The sequence below is a fragment of the Anticarsia gemmatalis genome, chromosome 7, assembly GCF_050436995.1.
Source record: "Anticarsia gemmatalis isolate Benzon Research Colony breed Stoneville strain chromosome 7, ilAntGemm2 primary, whole genome shotgun sequence".
Lineage (NCBI taxonomy): Eukaryota > Metazoa > Arthropoda > Insecta > Lepidoptera > Erebidae > Anticarsia > Anticarsia gemmatalis.
The window spans coordinates 14157832-14180025 of NC_134751.1; the positions used below are offsets into that span (position 1 = coordinate 14157832).

A 22194-nucleotide genomic window follows, 5' to 3' on the forward strand; every position below is an offset into this window, starting at 1 on the left:
ACTGTCACAACTAATAACGTGCCTATATTAAGTACGGTAAGTTACCTAACAGTTGTATAAGTACTTGTTTACTCGTATTTCCGCGTGGGCTAGCGGCGATGTCGCGATGTGCCAAGCCTCCCGACCTCTGCCGCTCGCCGTGAGTACCCAAGGTCACGTATACCATGGGCTTATCAAGTAAAAGTTCAAATGTGAACAACTTCCACCTGATCAATAATGCACGGAATATCTGACTTTCCTGCCGAATTCCTTGAACGCTTTTAGAGTTATAACTTGTCTAGATTTATGAAAGTGGAGAATCTACTTCATGCCTTTTCTAAATTTATGATAAGAAAACAATCTTAGTGGGAAATTTATTCTAGGGGATGCTAATATAATATTTATAAAAATCTTACATTTATGGTTTGGGTTTAGTAGTAGGTTTAAGTGTCTATGTTATCAATTCTTCAATTCTTTAATGCACTTCAACTTATAGTACGACATTGTATTATATTTTTGCAAAAAATGATTCTAATTTTGTGATAGATTATAGATTTAGTAATTATGTTTTGTGATAAAATAGTCCTTAACATGAATTTTATCGCCGTCACACCGAGCATCCCAGTTAAACACACAAGAAAACGTTCTAAACATCATAGCTCGTACAACGCAAAACAGCTATGAAAAGTTTTAAACAAACAAGTATGATGGAGCTTTTAATGTTGAAAAGCGCCTCTAGATAAGGTAGCCTAGTTGCAAGTGAGTAGTGAGTAGTAGTGAGTGTAGTGAGGCGAGTGTCATTCGCGTGGTGAGCTCGGCGCGGATATGTCGCGGGCAGTGTGGTGCAGGTGTGTGTGCGCGCTCGGTGCGCTCAGCGCCGCAGCCGCGGGCAGCGCGCGACCCAACATTGTCATCATACTAGCTGATGATCTTGTAAGTGTATTTACTATTGTTTTCTATTATCGTAAGTCTCTGTTATGTTTAGCAAATGGCGAATTCCTATGTTCACAAATATATTTTGTTGTTTCTTACATGTATGATTTGTTATGCTTTAAATTAGTCACTTAGGTTTGTAGTTAATCTAGAGATGTCAAGCTCTGCTGAAAGCTTCTTAGTTGATGTATTGATATAAACTTAGTGTAATAATTATTTTATCACGGGACTTTTTGTTTACTAACCTTATTCAAAATTTTTGCTAGACACATTGATGATCTAAGTGGCTATTTTGTTATACTGCCGACTAATGTACCTACCTACCTATAAAGATTTGGGTTTTTTATTTGATATAAACTTGTTTTTGTGCGGATTATAAGATCGTTCATTTATTTATTTTATATATTACGTCGATAAAAAATGTAAAGAAAAGAAAAAAATTATGGAGTAGATTTAATTGTATATCAAACTACGCGCTTCATATATTTTTGATCATAACTGCACCTATCAGTTACTCATAATCATAGAACAGTCCTCAGGAAATTGAGTCAGTCAGTACGTATGCAGTGGTCAGGTGGGAAAATTTTATCATTGCCAAAATTTACAAATAATATAATAATCTAATAATATAGACTTAATATAAATAATCTTGTCATTTGAGTTAAATAAGGTTAAAAGGTGACCATTAATTTGCATAAACATACCTACCGCAGTCAAACTCGTGGTACCTAATGCACTAACACCAGAATCTTACCAAAGAACAGGTACTGAAGAGTCATCACACGTTCTTAATGAGCACTCAATATCTATTGAACAGACATTAATGGGCGTCACCTCGCGGCGTCGCTCTCTGGTCATTCAGATCAGACAATAAGAAGACCATAAAATATTATTAACTAGCTTCTGGATGTAATTTCGTCCACGTGCAAAGATTTCCCAGGGTAATAGTCCTATGTGATAATTCAGGTTAAAATAGATCTTAATCCAAAGGAGATCATCCAGGCTCCATACATTTTTGGGCCTTTTTTCAAAGTGCCGGCCAGCAAAAAAAAGTGGCATGTTTCGATAGAGCTAGCTATTTGAAGCAATAGTTAGTATGGCACGAAACCGGTAGGATCGCTATGAACCGAGTTATACAGGTTTGAAGATTCATAATATTCATTTCTGAAAGTGCTGTGAAACATAAAATAATGATTGATTTTGCTAGAATTAACTATCTAAAGCAATTTTCATTGTGAAGCCACCACTCTGAAGTTGATATAAGGCCGTAAGCACACGTATCAACTCGGAAACGGGTCGTCACCGTATAAACTCGAGCTCATCAGTATTATTTGTATGTAATTCCCTACTGTAACACACTTATCGGAATCGTTATGTGATCGCCCCGGCTCACGACGATGGGAGTAGTGCGTATGCGCATTTTGCATAAACCAGCACCCAGGGTGGAGTGCGGGGCTATGTGCAAATTCCGTTAGAAGGGCGGGCATACCCACTAAACCGTAACATGTGTCCTTATAACAAGGGCCCTCATCACAAATGGTGCCCGAAGCACAAAATATTGTTCCACATGCCGATGAGTCGGACATAACAACCCAACAGCAACACTCTAGAGGACCTCTTACCTAGACGATGGTTTGTTAGTTGCACACAATCGAGGGTGTGGCCCCTTAGGTTCGCTAAGGGGGGATGCGCTGACCTTGCGCTAGCCGCCAGTGACCAATCCAGTGGCGACGCATTGGGGCGCCGAGGGAATCAAACTCGCACCTAAGGGGCCACACCCTCGATTGTGTGCAACTAACAAACCATCGTCTAGGTAAGAGGTCCTCTAGAGTATTGCTGTTGGGTGGTTATGTCCGACTCATTGGCATGTGGAACAATATTTTGTGCTTCGGGCACCATTTGTAATAAGAGCCCTTGTTATGAGGACACATGTTGCGGTTTAGTGGGTATGCCCGCCCTTCTAACGGAATATGCACATAGCCCCGCACTCCACCCTGGGTGCTGGTGTATGCATAATGCGCATACGCACTACTCCCATCGTCGTGAGCCGGGGCGATCACATAACGATTCCGATAAGTGTGTTACAGTAGGGAATTACATACAAATAATACTGATGAGCTTGAGTTGATACGGTGATGACCCGTTTCCGAGTTGATACGTGTGCTTACGGCCTTATATCAACTTCAGAGTGGTGGCTTCACAATGAAAATTGCTTTAGATAGTTAATTCTAGCAAAATCAATCATTATTTTATGTTTCACAGCACTTTCAGAAATTAATATTATGAATCTTTAAACCTGTATAACTCGGTTCATAGCGATCCTACCGGTTTCGTGCCATACTAACTATTGCTTGTAATGGCTAGCTCTATTGATACATGCCACTTTTTTTTGTTGGCCGGCACTTTGAAAAAAGGCCCAAAATGGATGATCTCCTTTATCAACTTCCATTAAGTTTTTTTGGTTCGGTTGAGTAATCATCTAAACTTTCGCATTTATTCACCACCTTTAATAAAGTATTTATCAAGTTGTTTTCATACATTAGGTACTGTTACTTAATTATCAAAAGGGTTACCTGACTGTTATTATAGAATGTGAAACTGGCCCTTAGTAAAATTATTTCTATGTAGGTTCGTAGATTTAATAATTACCCAAAGCAGGTTAGTGGAGATTGAAACGGGGATACCCAGGATCAATTAATCATAAACAATCCATAGTCTTAAGTCGCGTATTACAGGATCACCGAGATCGCATTCAAGATGGATCATTTAGTTTTCGTTTTAACTTTTTTGAATTCGTGCAAAAACGAGTTATGCCTTTTTGAGTTTCTTAATACTACTTCCTTGTTATTATTGATTCGTTACATTATCCTTATTCAATTAGTTCTCTATACACCATTAATGCTATCCGTAGATGACCTAAGCTTAATTAACGGATATTTTATCCTAAATAGTATGGTGTTATGTCAAGTAAATAAATTATGCCACGTTTTTGGACACTAGGGAATATTTTATTATTTACTTAATTTGTATGTTACATACCTATTAACTTTATTGAATTGGTAATAGTCATTAGCGTATGTACTAATGTATTTACTTACACCTATGAATTTATTAACTACAAAAGTAGGTTGGACGGCAGACTGATTATACCGATGAGAATTGAATAACCTAGATAAAGTAAAAACTCAGTCATTCGTTGTATTCCATAATGTGCAGGTTTTTATTTAGCTTAGGTGCCTACGTCCGCGTCAGTGTCTCACTGCTGGGGGCATAGGCCTTTCTTTTAGATAACCCGTAATGTATAACAAGGGAATACCAATGACCCCTAGGTCACTGGTTTACCTTGTTATTCATTTTTAATTTCATTTAGGTACAGTCAACCTGGGTAACTTTGAATCATTTGGGTAACATTGACAGTAGGAATTTGAACTAGTTTCGATAATTTTTTCTTATGAAAACATTGATAAAAGTCTGCAAAACTAGTATAAACCTGTATCAATTATGTTGATTTCATATGAAAAATTAATCGAAACTAGTTCATATTCCCACTGTCAACGTTACCCAAATGATTCAAAGTTACCCAAATTGACCTTACTTCATTAATTTTACCTAACACCAGTACCTACTATAGTCTAACAATTTAGTAGAGAGCCTTGGCTTGCTCGATTTATCTAGATTATAATGAATAATATGTATTTCCAAAATAAAGTATCTAGCTGTATCAAACAGGTCACCTCCAGCTGCATAAGCCTGCGAGTCGCTGATGTACCTACATTCAAAAATTTGAATACCTACCTCCATTTCTAATAAGTTTGTTGGACTATATACCCACCTAATTGATTTAAATCTTTTTTGTTTGTTAAACAAACTTTCAGATCTACTTACAATAATAATTGGATCTTAACTATGTACTGCTCAAAGCTTGCTTTAATATCGATTTCCGGGTCAGAAAAGTTCTGGCGCAGGTAGATACATACACACATACATATAGTACCAAAGATTCAAAGGTACTGTGTTGTGTCGTATATATTTTATGTCAGACGGGACAACTGAAGCGAACTTACTGACCTCGCCTCTCGGGCGCCATGGCTGCCCTATTTGGGAATGTTCCAACAAACACAGGCTAAACATTAAGATATCGGGTACATAAGGACGTGGTATAACGTATCTACCGGTAAATATTACTTGCCTTGTTCCTATAAAAGAAACATGCTATTCAGAATCCTTTAGTGGTTCTCTTCTGAGTTCTGCAGTTCAAGTTCAATGTGGGCAAAGTGTTATATGGAGTCTGGTAATAGGAATAAGTCATGCCTAAGCTTTACGTTTTCTAAAGTTAAATGATGCCGGTTTTCCGCATCATTTAATTGAATCTGAATTGGCCTATCATTTACAGTTTCCAGTTAATGATGGGCCAATTCCTTGTCCACCGCGCCATTTACAGTTTGTGTCATAATATTGATTGCTGTGCAGGGTTTCAACGATGTTGGTTTCCACGGGTCCAACGAGATCCCGACACCAAACATCGACGCGCTGGCGTACTCCGGGCTGATTCTACAGAACTACTACGTGACGCCGATATGCACGCCCTCCCGCGCCGCTCTCATGACTGGCAAATATCCCATACATACTGGTAAGGGAGTAGAAGATATTTTTGTATTGTGGTAGATGTCTAATGAATAGTTCAACGAATAAGCCATTAAAAAAAAGACAGACTTTCGTATTACCTAAGTAACAAGCTTCCGCTTGCGACTTCGACCGCGTGAAGAGTTTTCTCGGAGTAAATAAGTAAATATTTGTGCCATGTTCTAAACAAGGATATACTTAAACTATCTGTGTACCAAATTTAATTAAATTTTCTATAAGAAATTATGGCGTGATTACCTGAGTAACAAACGTCCAAACATCCAAACTTGGATAGATAAGTAAACTATGATAGCATATTAGTATGTAATGATTAACGGTGATCGCACATGAATCAGGAAACATCACCGACACTAGTCACCACGTCGCGTCGTACAATCAACAAAGACATCACTTTCGCGACATGCACAAACATTACAACTGCATACTAAAACACTACTTTCTACTAGTTTGACCACAGATTAGCAAATAGTTGCTTGCTTTGACAACTATGAGGTAGACATGACAGTGCTAGCCGCGATAAACCTATTCTTTACAATTTTTTCGCTCGAAATCTCTAAATTGGTTTGCGAATTTAGGCACTTCTTAGTCGAGTAGAGTCTTTGAGTACGTATTTAAAATAATAATATCTTCAACCAATGGTGATGGCGATTGGCTTGATGGTCTCAAGACCTTACCATGAGATGAGGTCATCTGCGCACGCGCTTGACTGGTTAATAGTAACGAATTATCACGCTACATTTAGATTTACAAATTATGAGCCGCTTCTCTTATGATCTTTGAAAAAAACAAGAAAAAATTAATGATAATAATCGAATGATTGTTTAAGTAGAGCGGTACAGGAGATTCGATGATAGCATGTCCAATGGACTGTTTAGGTTTCAGTCCAATCATCATACCTCTCTCCCCCAAACCAAAATCTAGAATCCGTCACAAACCCCTTAAGATTGCTCCAACTAGAGCAAAACTATCAATCCTATGTGTTAATCCAGTTTATATCCTAACTGTGCGCAAAATTTCTTTAAAATCTGACCAGTAGTTTCCGAGTTTTCAAACTTTCGCATCTATATTCTTAGTCATTAGGATTCTCGTATTATGTTTTCTTACATATGTGTATGTACCAGGGATGCAGCACAGCGTGATCTTCGGCACGGAGCCCCGCGGTCTGCCGCTGTCGGAGAAGATAATGCCGCAGTACATGAAGGAGCTGGGGTACAAGACTCATCTCGTCGGCAAGTGGCACCTCGGCAACTATAAGAAGGAGTATCTGCCGCTAAACCGAGGGTGAGGACATTACTGTATCGACAATAAAAAACAAGCTATAGGTCTGGGCGGTAGTATATATGACCACTCCTCACAGGCCTTTTGGCCGTTTCTTATCTTCTCAATCTCTCAAAGACAAAGAAAAGAAGGAAGGAAAAGGAGAGGCCTTTGCCCAGCAGTGGGACACATAAAGGGCTCATAAAATATAGTAGGCACTAGGCAAGTTTTTTATCAAACATAAAATGATGTAATGAAACGCATATTGATTAAAATTCATCCTGTATATTCGTAAGTCTCTGAAACAGGTTTATACTTTGTGATCACATACTAGCAAAACACATACCTATGTAGTTGCATAAATATAAACAACACGGAGAGTAAATAAAATTAAGTTTAGAACAGTTCTAAACTTAAGTATGTAGGTATAACTTATCTAAATATCTACTTTTTACATAGTACAAACTAGTTGCATTTGTCCCGAAATGTATAAAATGTTTGCGACTTTTAAAATGCCTTTGAAACAAAATCACCGGCATTATGTCTTCGACACGTTATATTATATTAGTGACTTATATGTCTGTAGAGTTCTATTACTTACTCAAGAGTCAAGTGCATATGTCAAAGTACCTATTACTCGATACAATGTGCCCTATCTAATTAGGTCATATACCTATTATATAGTAAACTCAAGTCACTCCTGCACTGATATCAGTTGCATACAATTTGTTTTTAATATTGTTGTTGTTATGCTTCGAATTGATTACAACCGCATTTATTTATTTTCAACAAGAATTTATGTTCTTTCGTCAAAGTCGACCACTAAGAATAAAAAAAAGTAAATGAATAAATGTTGTGGTCATCGCCAGTTTAAAATATCTGTATCTACTTACCATAAAATCATAGGAAGTGCCATATCATCGAACTTAATCTCCCCAAGGACTACTGTTAACGACGGTCAAAGATCTCTGAAAATGACAGCCGGGACCACAACGTAATGTGCCTTCCGAAACATGGAGGAACTCGATAATATAAAATCAAATCATTTATTCATTTAGGTCAAATATTGACACTTATGATAGTCGTTACAATTACTGAATCTATCACTAGCTCGGAAACGGGGTTAGAGCCTTATGAGAAGAGCTAGCGAGAAACTCACGGCCACTCTTTTCAATCGCCAAAAGTTTTACAATGTGGTTGATACAATAATTGATCATGCGAGGAGCTGCCAACAATCAGCGATATAGACTAAACGTCAATTAAGTTAAATGAATATAGCTAGGTTATTTATTAGTCTCTGATCATACCGTATGTTGGGAGCACCTACTAGCATGTGATAATAAGAATATGGGCAGCAAGTGAGCACACTGGTTGTGAACATTATAAAAGAAAAAAAAGTGACAGTTTTATGTACATACATTTACATCAAATTGTACGTAACATCACCTATTTGCATCATTAATTGCCCATATTTTACAATATTAGACCTACTGCTACTAAGTTTATACAATTTATAGCAAAGTTCCCTAATTTCAAAGAATCCTTCAAGCGAGCGACTAATCCCAAGAGCTATTGTCGTTTAGATACTCATCAATTCTGTAATATGAATCTGCTATATGAATAAGATGGTCACCCATCCACAGAACAACCTCGGCAAGCGTAGCTTAACATCAGAGATCGATCCGCGCAGCTGTTGTCAACAACAATAACATAATTAATTATATGTTTTTCTTCAGGTTCGACAGCCACCTTGGTTTCTGGACGGGCAAGATAGACCTGTACGATCACACCAATATGGAACAAGGATCGTGGGGATATGACTTCAGAAGAGGTATTCAAACGTAATTTATACATTTTCACACTCAATCTATATTAATATTATAAAGCTGAAGAGTTTGTTTGTTTGTTTGTTTGAATGCGCTAATCTCAGGAGTTACTGGTCCGATTTGAAAAATTATTTCAGTGTTAGATAGCCCATTTATCGAGGAAGGTTATAGGCTATATATCATCACGCTACTACCAATAGGAGCAGAGTACCAGGGAAAAATGTTACAAAAACAGGGAAAATTTTGGCCCATTCTCTCTTAGGTACGTGACGCAAGCGAAGTTGCGCGGGTCAGCTCGTTATCAATAAAACTAAGTAGGTATGTCACCTATTTTCGTATTGAAATAACTTAAATATTATTATTCAATTTTTATAAATAAGTCGCTTTAATTATAAACCATTATCATTTAATCAGACACAGTCACATTGTTATAACTAGGTGCATGATTGTACTTTGTTGTGAAAGTAATGAACTTACTAATTAGATAGATAATGCTAATTATTTACAATGCAGGGTTCGAGGTGGCCGATGACCTGTTCGGACAGTACGCGACCGATGTGTACACTAAAGAAGCCGTGCGGGTCAGTAACCTTAAATAAATAAAATAATACTTTTCAAAAATCAAGGCTCAGCCATGTTGTCGGGTGGAGCAATTTGCTACAATGAGAGCTGTTGACGTTATTAATATGAAGAACTGATTGATTCGTTTTGTGGCGCAGCGGTTAGGAATACGACTGTTCTCGAGGTAAGTTCTCGACAAGAAGTGAGTTCTCGGGTTAGAATCTCGAGTCGAAACAAAAAAAATATTTCTGAGTAATTCTCCGTGACTACCGAACTTAGTATAAATACGGGCCGTAGACCTGTGTGTCTTGTAAAGCATGATAAGTTGTCGTTTTTAGTGTCAGTCCATTTATACCGTCCCACAACTTTATGACAGAAAGGGACTAGAATGGAGAGTTATTGTACCAGCCGTGAAAAACAAAGTCCTACATCGTTGGCCAGTTTCAAAGAAACTGACCGCCGCCCGTAGCCGCATCGGCAAGGACATTATTATCATATAAAGGTTTTTAAATGTGACCTATTTACATTTCCAGTTAATAAAAGCCCACAACAGCAGTGAGCCGCTGTTCCTGATGGTGTGTCACTCGGCCATGCACAGCGGCAACCCCTACGAGTTCCTGCGAGCGCCCGACGACGCCGTCCACAACCACTCTCATATACAAGACTTACAGCGACGGAAGTATGCTGGTAATATTATAATAACTCTTATCTTTTACTAACCACCATTGCTAGGCAAACATCTCTTCACAAAATAACGAATATCGTGTCGCACTAAGAAATGAGAAATTCCAAAGAATTACGGTCCCCGCAAACTGGTGGCGACCACATGGCACCACCGGCGATTTCCTGTAGTTTTCATACATTTCATAGACTGTACATTGACTCGCCGCACGCGGTTTAAAAACCAGGAGCCGTCCTATGCTACAGATATCCCAAAGAAAGTCCTATGGTTGAGGGAAGTGACCCATTTTTTTTAAATATGATATTTTTTCTAATAGTTCTTCTTAGCGATAATTTAATTACGGTCTCCTGTTTGTTTCAGCAATGCTAACAAAGATGGACGAGTCGGTGGGTAAGGTGGTGGCATCTCTGCAGAGCCGCGGCTTGCTGGAGAACTCTATCATCGTGTTCAGTACTGACAACGGCGGGCCCGCCGCCGGCTTCAACGATAACGCCGCCTCTAACTATCCGCTGAGAGGGGTGAGACATATTCACTGTATTATTTTAAACATTGGTTCGCTTCGGTACAGAAACGCTACGTCCATGGCGTAGCAGTAGTGCTTGTCACAACGTTTCGAAGTTCGTGTCTCACCCGCATTCACAAGGACGAAACAAATATTTAGAGTTGAACGAGCCGCTCGGTCGTAGTATAGGTAGGCGATTTAAATTTTATTCTCCTGTCACGCTACCTACCGTTTGTAACAAGTTGCGTGGTCTGGCAGGTGAAGAACACCCTGTGGGAGGGCGGGGTGCGGGGCGCGGGGCTGCTGTGGAGTCCCCTCCTCAAGCAGCGCTCCCACGCGGCCACTCAGCGCCTGCACCTCGTGGACTGGCTGCCCTCGCTCTACCACGCCGCCGGGGGAGATGCCAGGTAGCGAACTTCATCTTTAACATACTTTTATATTAGCCACCACTTGAAAGCTTGAACGAATCATGTCATTTACGAGCATCAGTATCGATAGTACAATAATAGTCGAATTCTAGGTACTAACATACGGTATTACCAGTATTACGCAACAATTTCACTCAAATAGAAAATAAATCAAATGTATGTACATAGGTTCCGCAAAACGCGACTGTAAGGTGTTCGTCGTACTCGATCAAGCGATCTCAGGTTACAGGCAAATTTTAATTTTTTTTACAATTTTCCAGTGAATTCAAGAACTTGGACGGCATGAACCTCTGGGACGCATTGTCCAAGGACTTGCCCTCGAGCAGGACGGACATCGTACACAATATTGACGACATTTGGAACAGTGCTGGCATAACTGTCGGCAGGTGGAAACTTCTCAAAGGTATACACATACTATATTGAATAAGTACTGCTACTTGTTGTACTTACATGCGCGAACCAAAATGACAAAAACTAAATTTTATAGCATTATGTATTTTAAAATTCAAATAATTTTACAAACTCGTACTGATGCATTATAATAAACTCAATGCATGCACCACTTTTAAGTCTTGATACGATAAAATTAAATGATGAACTTTAATACTCTTTTGTCCAATACTCTCTAAAACTCCTCAAAGGTCTGCTAAGAATAGGGAATATGCATAAAATTTGAAATGGCCTAAAATATTTTTTTCTCGAATACTTATTATCGTAATATTATAATGAAAAGGATTTTTTTTTATTTACTTATTATTTAAACCCTTAAAATAATATTCAAAAAATGCAAAATAAGGGAGCGAAATTCAAACTTTCAAAACGTGCCACCATTGGTCGAACGAAATGTGACGTCATCTGATACGACATTGTATTCATCAGCGTCGAAACTCATACTGTATTACAAGTTTTTGTGAAGAAAATAAATAATTTAAACCTGTATTCTTGTGCTGACTGTAGTGAAGTTTAGTTAAGATTTGTAGTGAATCTAGGACAATAACTGAAGCTGGTTTTGTCAAAGTACAATCGGACAATCTACCGAAAATAGATGCTTTCATGATGACAGCATATTTTGCATCAAATCCCGATATTACGAGCGGAGAGATCAGAGTAGTTTTTATAGAAAGTTAGTTTTTATAACTGAGTACTGAACTTTTCTTATAGGTTAGGTTAATTTTAAACAGAATTTTGTAATGTTCAATAACTAATGCAAAACTTACTTTTTATTAATTCACAATAAGCTGTATATAAATAAAGTACACTTACGTTAAAATTATCTTCACAACAATATAAACACGATTTAGGAGATATATTGTCCCTTCTCATCACCTTACACCACTGTTTTCGTATTTTCGCATCACTTGAAATCCGAAAAAACACTTTGTCGGGTGTTTTTCGAGTAGTATTTGTGCACTCTGGTACTATACAATACTCATAACATAATTTTTTGACTTGTTCCATGGTTTTAAAGTTATTAAAACTGTAAATATCTCGAAGTAACTGAAAAGTCCACAGTAAACGCTAAGGAAAACACCCACTGGACGAGTCATGTGACGTCACGCAAAGCGCGCGCAAAATGGCGGCGTTTGAACTGCTTAAATTTTAAAGTAAGTTTAAATTTCATTTTTGAGAATATCTAGAGTATTTTGAAGCCCATTAATATTTTTTTCTACGTTATAAAATAGTAAACTATTGATTTAAGACAAAAAAGAAAAACATGAATATTCCCTATTGTCATCCTTGTTTAAATGATTGAGTCATGGGTATATTGTGTTGTATGTGTCAGGAGCGAACTACGGCGGTGCATGGTCGAGCTGGTACGGGCCGAGCGGCCGCGCCGGGAACTATAACGTAGACCTCGTGTACCGCAGTGACGCCGGCGTCGCGCTCGGCAAGGTCGAGAAACTGCCCAGTCAGAGTAAAATCACAAGGATCAGGTAAAATTATTAATTTTAATTAAATGTAACCTATTTGTAGTCCCACTGCTGGCCACTAGGTAGATTCTAACCCCGGAATGAGAGAGGGCTGACTGGATGTAACTTAGAAGAGACTTTTTGGTCCGAACCGGGATTCGAACCTGGGACCTCTGCGCGGCAGTCGCATATACGACAGACCACGCCGCAGAAGCAGTAAAGTAATGATGGCAGGCACCTATTAAATACAAGTCACGAGAAAAAAATCGGAAAATTAAATCGACTTTGTTTTCTCGTGTTACTCAAAAAAATGTAACATTTACAGAGAGGAGGCGACAGTGCGGTGTAACTCCAGTATCCCGGTGACGGCGTGCGCTCCGCTGCAGGCGCCGTGCCTGTACGACGTGGAGCACGACCCCTGCGAGAGACAGAACCTCGCCTCACTGTCAGTACCGTAGTAAAATTCTCACAATTACAAATACATATGTAAAATTTATCCATGAATAAAAAAAGTATGAGTTATTATTGGCAACAAAACTCGGGGCTATCGGGTACTTAGGCATCCATGACTAATGAAAGGTTAAACATTATTAATTTATTATCTTCTTGAAAGCCCAAATTCAGATTCAAAATATCCTTTTGTCGTTATAACCGTTTTGGAGAATGGAAGAAAATAGTGGTTTTTGCAACCCATAAATGTCTATAACGATACACTATCGAAGCATGTCTTATAATCCAATATCGTTATGTGTTTGTCGGCAGGTTCCCAGATATTCTCCAGCGCATGCTAACACAGTTGGACAACGTGAACAAGACAGCAGTACCGCCGAACAACAAGGACATAGAATCTCGAGCCGACCCCAAGTACTGGGGCCGAGTGTTCACCACCTTCGGGGACTTCCCACCCATCAGGAGGAGCTTATGTCTCGTATAGTAAAAACTAGCAAATACTTAGAATGATCGCAGTCTCAGTTTTTAGTCGTCTGACAGAATATTGGAATATATTAAACACGTATTTTTTATTTTCCTACAAATAATGTAATTAAAACATTGCGCCGATACAATCAGTTGAAGTTGAGTACTAACGAAATTAAACACACTTTTCAACTTTAATGCGATTTCACGTTTGTAAAATACGTGATTTTTTCTATAATTTGCCAAAATAAATAAATTAAAATTTTCACATCGTGCCTACTCCAGTAGGTAATTCGCGTGGTATACAAGCGTTAATAGATAGCTAAAGTGGTTTAGGCAGGAAAAGCATTTTGTTATTGTGATCTTTAGTGATAATTACTTCTAATAGCACTTTAATTACGTACTTTGACTCCTGCCCTCCTCTACTATTCCTGTACGTTAAATATATCATTGTTGTGGTTTCTGTATAAAAAAGAACGTAAAATTATTGTTAGTTATTCTCTAGATTGCTATGTAAGTATGTACATAATAATAAAATGGTTATTGTTGACCGTATTTATTACATATAGTTATCTTAGGAACAATAATAAGTAACAAAGTAACAGGAAAACTTTTAATTTGATAGTAGGAATATAAATAAGTTTGTCCTTAAACGTTAAGTTTTTTATTTAGACCACTTGTAGAACTAATTAAATATACGAACAACAACTAGAATGTTAACTATAGGTTTTCAACGGGGGTAATGTTGCCAACCAGTGAGCGCCCTAAAGACAAATAAATAATTACAAAAAAATATAAAACTGCTTTAACTAATAAGTATCAAAACTAGTAAATATAAAGGGATACGCTAGAATGTTTCCTTACCTACCTTGTCAAAAAGCTGGATTAAATGGTAACCTACATTTTAAGTTCCAACACTGAAATAAAGTTCTACAAAATAATATACATATGTAAACCGCGAAATATTTTGTTAACCAATCTGTTTAGTCACAGCGATACAAACTTCACTCACATTTAAGTAATGTACTTCTGCCTCATGCTGCTATTGTCATTTGTGTTACTTGAATTTGAGTGAGAATTTTAAGTTTTGTTGTTAGAATAAGCGTTAAATTGTAATATTTAATTTAATTATGTTGTAATATCTATAAAATGTAATACATTTACCAAAAGTTTTATTAGAAACGTTTTCACGTCTTTTATTTTTGAGAAATCAACCTTAATACAAAACTCTACCTAACAATATAGTAAATGCCAAAGCGTTTGTAAAGTACCCACCTATGTTTCAAGCAAATACGAAAACGGCTGCAAAGACTAGTTTTAAAGAATTACACTTATTGTCGACATTCAAAGCTGTTTAGCCGTTTTCTACGAAAGATACACTTTCATATATTATGTAGGTGTAACAGTTTCACAACTTAAGCGTCAGATAGCCTATCCCGTAAATATGTAGACTTTATTAACTACCTTATATTTATTCAGAAGTAACAAAAACGGGGCTATTTATAAGCTTATAATCTATTACAGAGCTATAAAATCAACCTTAAAATAAATAACAGAATAATACTAAGCAGACAGGAATTACTTTACAACCAATATTAGTCTTTATTATTTCTGGTCCTCTTAGTCCTGACGCCAGTTCTTCTGGTGGTCATCTTTCTTTTCATGTTCTTGCTGACTTCCTCCATGGGGACGGGGTTGTGAGTGCCGCTGAGGGGCAGGCCCTCCTCCTCTACGTGGCTGAGGAGGGCGGCGCGGTACTCCTGTAGTCCCTCGTCTTGAATCACTGGCTCTGGTGCTGGCTCTATGATCTTGCCGACTGTGGTCTCGTTTTGTAGCGATACCTTCAATTTGTTTGAAATGTTTTCGTAAAGGAAGTGGGGGATAACAAAAACTGTCCGAGAAATATATTATTAAGGTTCCGTAGTCCGTACCCAAAGGTCACCCTTTATATGTCTTTTTATAGGATCTCGTTTTAATGATAGGGACCCTATAATCGTCTCATCAGGTACTTACTACCTCATAAAACGCAGTACTTAACTAGCTTTATAGTTATGTAGTTGTTTTTTTTTACATTATTCGCGATTAGGTTCATATAAAATAATGATATAGGTACATAGATAAATAAAATGACCAAAATTTATATTTTTTTGAATTCCTCGAAGTCGGATTAATTTCACGACTTATAGACAAGGGGGGTAAAACTGAGATGTGTTCTAACCTTCTCCATGGGGGTCAGCACGTCTCCCACAGGGTCGAGGCTGTGCTGTGAGCGCGGCAGCTCTGCCGGCTCCTCGTGCTGGAAGAACTTACTCATCACCTCCTGTAGTGGAGTCGATAATACCTCGCGAGGGGATGACAGGCTGCGGAATTGATAGACAATGAATTATTATGTGTAAATGGGGTGTCAAAATAATGGTGACCGAATTTGTAAAATTTTATTACATGCTGACTTGTTTGTTTTAAATTATTTAAAAATATTTTTTGGTTTCAACAATTGTTAATAGATGGCGTTCTAATAGTTGCATTTATTTTTCTGTTATTAATACAAAAGCTTAGGTTCTGCCTGTTTCTTTATGGATTTTGATATTTTTGCGGTAACAGCCTTTACGGGATACGTCGTCCGCTGTGGAGCTCACTGAAAACCTGACGAGTGTTTAGTCACTTCCACAAAGACGTTTGCCGGGATCACCGCTATAAGTTAGTACCGCAAGACCTATGTCTCCCGACGGCGTGCGTTGCGGTAACAGCTTGATATATGAATAGAATAGAATAGAATAGAATTTATTTGCGAATATATTTTATTTGAATAAAATAAGAGTGCGTGCACTGACTCGGCGCCGGGTCCGTGCGCGATGACGCCGTGTGCCTGCAGCAGCTTGGCCAGCTTGCAGGCCGCGGCGCCCGACACGCCGAACTGCGCCGCCAGCCGCGCCGCGCTCAGCCGGCGCCGCAGCGCGCACCACTCCAGCGAGCGGCGGAAGATGCACAGGCACTGCCGGGTTTATATACTTATAGTGTTGTGTGTGTGCTCAAAACGCACGTATACTCTCTATTCCCTCGCTCGAATAGTCCGCTGAGATAGGCATATGCCTGGATCAAATTGATAACAAATGAAAAACGTTAGCTCTCTTTAAAAAAATCTCAGAAACGACGTTTTGATGCGACAAAGTATTTGTAAAATATCCGCCCGTGTATTATTTCTACTGACGATTAAAGCTCAAAATCTACAGTCAGCATCAATAGAATGACATCGATGTAATTAAATAAGTTGATTCGTGATCCGCTACCCTTAACTCTGTCAAACTTCACTTCCGGGAAAACGCACCCTCAATTACAGGTTTTAATAATAAATCTGTCAAATCCTTATCGAAATTCTGTCATAATGTAACATTGCAGTTACCTGTCTCTTGTGAGGCTCGAGCGCGGCGAGTCGCGTGTCAGTGGGCGGCAGGTTCGGGTCCCGGTCCGAGCACGCCGTGCAGCAGTGCCGCGACACGCGCCCGGCGTGCTCCCGCCTCACGCCGAAACATGCCGCGTGTTGCTGAGTGTTGCAGTAACTAAACACACGATATAATAACAGCATTATAACATAAATAACCAATAAAACGACCAATTTTCAAATCACAGATAAGTACCTGCTAGATAAAGTGTTATTGTGTTTGTTGCTCTAACTATTTTGTAAAGAAGGTACTGGAACAATTTTATTTGTAAGTAAGTAGTTAAGGTCCGCAAAAGGTTGGTAATCTATGTTCAACTTTGAGACGATTCATATTACTGCAGTAACAGATACTTAATCACGGTATTACGATAATATGTGACTTACTAGCACGTGAGTATGGCGTGCACTTGCTCGTCGTAGTCGTGCTTGTTGCACGGACACTGCAGGCGGGTGTCGCTCGCCTCCGACGCGCTCGGCGCCACCGACGAACCTACATAATATAACACATGTAACTATACGAGGCTTCAGACCAAAAACGGCCAACCCCTTCATTTTTCATGTTATAATGCTAATTAATTACGATTTATAGAAATTATTGCAAACTTGTCTAATTATAAAGTAAAATTAGCCCATCAATTGTTTGTAGATAGCGTTGCAACGAATTTTTTTTTGTAAAATATAAAAACGACTCAGACAAGATGAATTTCTTCTGGTAGAGTGATAACAAGTGGTAGTTTTAAGCCTGCTCCCAAAAAGACGTGATTTTACGTTAACAGTTACCACTTGTAGTGAGTAACTTAGTGACTCACCGTCAAAATCATCATGTTCAATTTGTGACATCAATGGTGGATTCTGTGAAGGCTGGAACAAATCAAATTTTATAAAGATGGGCAGAAACCATGCACTAACTTCATAAATGCGAAAATCATCTACTTTTTGGCTTAAGAAAATTAAGTTATCCGGTAAGCAATATGGCATATGTAGAAGACACTTTTTCTCTATGACGAACCGTTTTAAAGATATTAATGAAAAACTAAAAAATGGGAACTTTAACCCCCTCCCCCCACTCCGGCGCCCCCCCTAGAGGCGGGGATTTTTAGTATGTTTATCCTCTAAACATCCTGAACCAATTTCTGAAGAAATTGCCTAGGATCCCTCTCACGCACTCTACACCCGCTTTTGGAGTATTCCTTGAGCGGACTATTACGTTACGGCTCTGTGAAGTTTACGATGTAAAAGATAATAATAATTTGAAGAACTAGGTACATTAGCCTCGTGGCTGGAGCCCACGTTCTCCTTGACGTAGGTCCTGGCGGTGAGCTTGTGGAAGGGGGTCTCCACGGCGCCCAGCCTCACGCTGTCCGGGCGCGTGGCCTCCAGCTGGTCGCGCTCCTCCTCCGATGTTAGGAACCCTGGCGCCTGGTACCCCTCGGGCGCCGCTGGAATGTACGGTTAGTGTCAGTATGTTTATTAAAATTCTAAATTATGTTATTTTTTATGGGTTATTATTGAGTTAAAAATTTTTGGTCCAAAATCTCAGGATTTTTTTTGTTTTTACCTATTTAAATCCGGTATACGAGTGGCAGTCGTATCATAGGTAATAATAATTATACGCAGCTGCGCTTAAGCAACAGAAGTAGTCAGAAAAATAATCAATTATGCGGTAGGCCGTATTTTTTTTAAATTGTGTCCCAATCCCATGACAATTTAACATTCTTATGATGCGAAATACCAAAAATCATCTGCCACTCTAGTGTTTTCAATTCACGATCAATTCTTAATCCCACGTTAACAAATGTAGAAGGCAACAACACAAACTCACAGTCATTATAGTACAGTCGCAGGCTGACATCGTAGGTGTCGGGCAGGTCCCCCTGGCACGCCTGCATCACCACCACGCAGGCGCGCAGCAGCTGCAGCGTTCTATCGCGGACACTGTCGAAGCTGTACCGCGACGAGCGTGACACTCCACCGCGGGAGGACTGCACGTCCAGGGACACTCCCTCCGAGGTGTACGAGTACTCGAAGATGTGGTACTCCACTAAATTCTCCACTTTACACTCCCCGTCGTAGAAGCATATCACTAGTTGGTGCAGCTGTGATAGAGATGTTAAGCGAAAGTGAGTGGGTGATTTACAAAGTCAAAAACCTGCCTATTACCTTAAAGAACTTTTAAAGCACTTAAGGTCGACACATCATAGTGTTGCAGCTTAGCCTTTAAACGCCCTCATGGTTCTTTAAGAACATGATCCTTCAAGCTAAAAATCGGAATGTCTAGCATGACAAGCATCGATCCCGCGATATCCCGGAGCAATTAAAATATAAAAAAAATAGAGATTAATAAAATTATTGATCGTTAGCGTTTAGTTAGTTAGTTTTAAGACTATGTATAATTCTTACGTATTTCTTATCGAACGCCTCAAAAGCCTGCGAGAGCGCGGTACTGACGAACTGCGCCAGTTCATGCCTACACTTTTTCTTGAGTATCCTCAGTCGGATGCCGCCGAAGTTCTCAATGGTGTAGCTGTCTTCAGGGAACACGTTCTTCAAGTACGTGATCGTGCTGATGGCGACCACCGTCAGCTGCTTCATGAACGTCACCGAACTGGTGTACGTCTCCGTCATCTGACGCGGGAAGATCTTCACCCATTCTGCTACGGCCTAATTGTGATAATAAATAAATAAACTTATTCTATATTCCTACTCCCAGTTGCCACTGGTAATGATTCATGAGGTGGAGAGTTCGGGAACCAAATGAACTGTAGTGTTAATTCATTATTTTTCATTCATGCAGCCGTCACGATACCCAGATTAAGTGTTAGTACCTACCAAAATACAAACGCATAAAAATAAAGTGGTATGTAATTAAGTACCGTAAAACGGGGTGAATAGAAACGATTTTCAACTTTGTCCTAAAAATTTGTTGCGAATAACTTGTTATTTTTATTGTCGGGTTATTTTATATCATGTCCGGCGCCATGAAGAAAGAGTTAAAACCATATTTGTCCAAAAATATGCATAGATTTACGATATTTCATTAAAAAAATGGTCAATTTCTATTTACCCAGCGATAGGGGTGAATAGAAAAACTGTGTTTAAAAACGTTTTTTCAATTAACAATATTGTATCTTTATAGATTAATATACACCTAAAGAGATAAACACTTCAAACAACTCATTAGAAAAGAAATCCCACTTTAAATACAAAGTTTTGAAAAAATAATATCAACCATTAAGGCATTCGAGGACGGTTGGCTTTGAAGCAATTTTTTTGGTATAAATATCAATTTAAACATTTAAACAATTATGACACCGCAGAGAAGTAATATCGACGTGTAATCATTTCAAATTTGAACAAAATTCTTCAACGAGGAGTACTCAAATATTGGCCTTGAAAACTTTCCTGATTTTTTTTCCATTCACCCCGTGAATTCTATTCACCCCGTTTTACCGATACCTAAGTATATAACTACCCTTTATAATATAATAAAAGTACAAGTTTGTGTGATAAGGTGTGTAGGTACCTAAGTGTGTAATTATAAATAAAGTAAGTCTCAAAAAAGTAAGTTTGATTCACGAAAAGTAAGCCGGTTCTTTTTAACGAGAGGAGGTCAGGAGGACACAAGATTTTAAAAACATGTCGTTGATGGAACCATGTTCTACTATACCTACTCTCCAAGAAACAATCATTGTTATAGTTATGCGTTACGCTCACCTGAGATGTAAATGTCGCTGTAGCCGACATTGGTAGTCGATAAATGCAAGGAAGTATTTAAAATAATAATTAAAGTAATTCGAAAACAACGAGTTGTACAAACTTTTTTGCTCGGTTACCGCAGGGCGCAGAATCGCTGTTTTCGGCTTTTCGCGCTTATTTCAATGCGCATTCCACGCATGCGTGCTGATTTTTTTTTGAAAATGGGAATACCTTGAATTTTTTATTCAGCCAGTTATAATATTATCAATAGGACCAAATAGATACTATTTGGTCATTTTGATTATTTATTTGGTATTTGGTTCTAGTTAGTGCAAACGAACAAGTAATTAATATTTTGATGATAATATTTTTTGTATTCTGGGTTTTTTAACCTGCTGAATAAAACGATAAAGAAGGTAATAATAGCTGATTAAATTAAAATAGTCTCTAAACTCATGTCTATGGATTTATAAAAAATAATAATATTTCTTTTTTCAAACTTGATTGATTGGAAAACAAATGACGAAAATTAAATGACATCGTGACAAAATAAATAAAAATAATTTTGAATAGTTTATTGGGAAAAGTTCAAAGGTTTTTTGATATTACAAATCACAATGATGTGCCCTGAAGCTATTCAAGTTCGAAATGAACTTTCACCTAAAGAAGACGAAGAGTCGTGGAAAAATAAAAGTAAAAAAATGCCCGTTGAAGGTACGGGTAGCCTAGAATTAAACTCTTACAAAAGTCCTAGAACTTGGAAGAAGTCCATATCAAATTTTTTTCGCAATCAGCTTCGTCCAACAAAATCTAACGATGTAAGTTTAACGTAGGTATTTTTATGAATCTGAATAATATTTACCTACTTGTTTGTTGATGCCACAAATGTTTTATATTTTGTAGGGTGATCGCCCTTCAGGAAGCAAAGAAAACTTTGAGGATAAAGAAATAAGTCCAGATCAGAAATGGCAGTCCCTAGGCAAAATGTTTAGACGCCAAAGTTTCGAGCATTGGAGCAAGTCACCCAGCCAACAGGGAGAATGTTCGTCTACGAACAAACGACTTGCTGTGAAGAAAGTACTGTCAAGCTACTTTGGAAAAAAATCTTCATCCGTTGCAAATGAGAAATAAAATTGAATAACTAAATAAATAGTTTTATCTTAGAATGTGTTTATTTTAGAATAACGGAATGCCATAATGTTCTACAAACAATACCTAATATGTAAGTAGGTATAATATATCTCATATACCTATCGAAAGGGAAAGTAGAGAGCAAGATTCACAAGCGTTTTGACGCGTTGATTAGGACCTACCTACCAATCTACTCTACTAAAAATCACAAGGACCATTGCATAGTGTAATGTACCTACATTTTTTCAATGTCGTTCTATCTATACATATATTATATTATTATACTTAGGT

The 22194-nt window shown here is 38.3% G+C and overlaps 3 protein-coding genes and 1 long non-coding RNA gene across 5 annotated transcripts; 2 read left to right on the plus strand and 2 right to left on the minus strand.

The window, feature by feature from the left end:
• Positions 1 to 769: 769 nt before the first annotated feature.
• LOC142974092 (arylsulfatase I) lies at positions 770 to 14828 on the plus strand. 2 transcript variants are annotated; one of them, XM_076116245.1, is made up of 12 exons: positions 770 to 912; positions 5383 to 5539; positions 6675 to 6837; positions 8550 to 8644; positions 9153 to 9220; positions 9734 to 9887; positions 10243 to 10400; positions 10643 to 10791; positions 11073 to 11215; positions 12596 to 12746; positions 13048 to 13167; positions 13485 to 14828. In XM_076116245.1, the coding sequence occupies exons 1-12, from the start codon at positions 805 to 807 to the stop codon at positions 13654 to 13656; spliced, it is 1638 nt and encodes a 545-aa protein (XP_075972360.1). In that variant the 5' UTR covers positions 770 to 804; the 3' UTR covers positions 13657 to 14828. The 2 variants fall into 2 exon arrangements, with proteins under 2 accessions (XP_075972360.1, XP_075972359.1); XM_076116244.1 differs by having other exon boundaries at positions 5383 to 5542; positions 6678 to 6837; positions 13485 to 14827.
• On the minus strand, positions 9092 to 12416 carry LOC142974093 (uncharacterized). The gene is made up of 3 exons (XR_012959545.1): positions 12076 to 12416; positions 10614 to 10805; positions 9092 to 9229 (listed from the first exon to the last, which is right to left on the minus strand). It is a non-coding gene; the product is annotated as an uncharacterized LOC142974093 (long non-coding RNA).
• Positions 14829 to 15232: 404 nt separating the features above from the next.
• Positions 15233 to 20922, minus strand: LOC142974217 (uncharacterized). Its single transcript, XM_076116384.1, has 10 exons — positions 20791 to 20922; positions 19477 to 19737; positions 18899 to 19172; positions 18343 to 18515; positions 17886 to 17937; positions 17461 to 17566; positions 17038 to 17194; positions 16469 to 16629; positions 15856 to 15997; positions 15233 to 15478 (listed from the first exon to the last, which is right to left on the minus strand). Exons 1-10 carry the CDS (start codon positions 20818 to 20820, stop codon positions 15233 to 15235), a joined length of 1602 nt encoding a protein of 533 aa, XP_075972499.1. The 5' UTR covers positions 20821 to 20922.
• A 359-nt stretch (positions 20923 to 21281) lies between these two features.
• On the plus strand, positions 21282 to 21932 carry LOC142974220 (uncharacterized). The gene is made up of 2 exons (XM_076116387.1): positions 21282 to 21590; positions 21676 to 21932. Exons 1-2 carry the CDS (start codon positions 21390 to 21392, stop codon positions 21901 to 21903), a joined length of 429 nt encoding a protein of 142 aa, XP_075972502.1. The 5' UTR covers positions 21282 to 21389; the 3' UTR covers positions 21904 to 21932.
• The last annotated feature ends 262 nt before the right edge of the window (positions 21933 to 22194 follow it).

What these genes read in the sequence shown, in the direction of transcription:
- LOC142974092 (XM_076116245.1), top strand. Translation starts at nt 805, where the DNA reads ATGTCGCGGGCAGTGTGGTGCAGGTGTGTGTGCGCGCTCGGTGCGCTC. An exon ending in TGGCAAATATCCCATACATA is followed by an intron (nt 5,540 to 6,674) that starts CTGGTAAGGGAG and finishes ATGTGTATGTAC; the next exon opens with CAGGGATGCAGCACAGCGTG. An exon ending in CAGGTGGAAACTTCTCAAAG is followed by an intron (nt 11,216 to 12,595) that starts GTATACACATAC and finishes TGTATGTGTCAG; the next exon opens with GAGCGAACTACGGCGGTGCA.
- LOC142974217 (XM_076116384.1), bottom strand. Translation starts at nt 20,820, where the DNA reads ATGTCGGCTACAGCGACATTTACATCTCAG. An exon ending in AGGCGTTCGATAAGAAATAC is followed by an intron (nt 19,173 to 19,476) that starts GTAAGAATTATA and finishes TCTCTATCACAG; the next exon opens with CTGCACCAACTAGTGATATG. An exon ending in TGAACATGATGATTTTGACG is followed by an intron (nt 17,567 to 17,885) that starts GTGAGTCACTAA and finishes TATATTATGTAG; the next exon opens with GTTCGTCGGTGGCGCCGAGC.
- LOC142974220 (XM_076116387.1), top strand. Translation starts at nt 21,390, where the DNA reads ATGATGTGCCCTGAAGCTATTCAAGTTCGAAATGAACTTTCACCTAAA. An exon ending in GTCCAACAAAATCTAACGAT is followed by an intron (nt 21,591 to 21,675) that starts GTAAGTTTAACG and finishes TATATTTTGTAG; the next exon opens with GGTGATCGCCCTTCAGGAAG.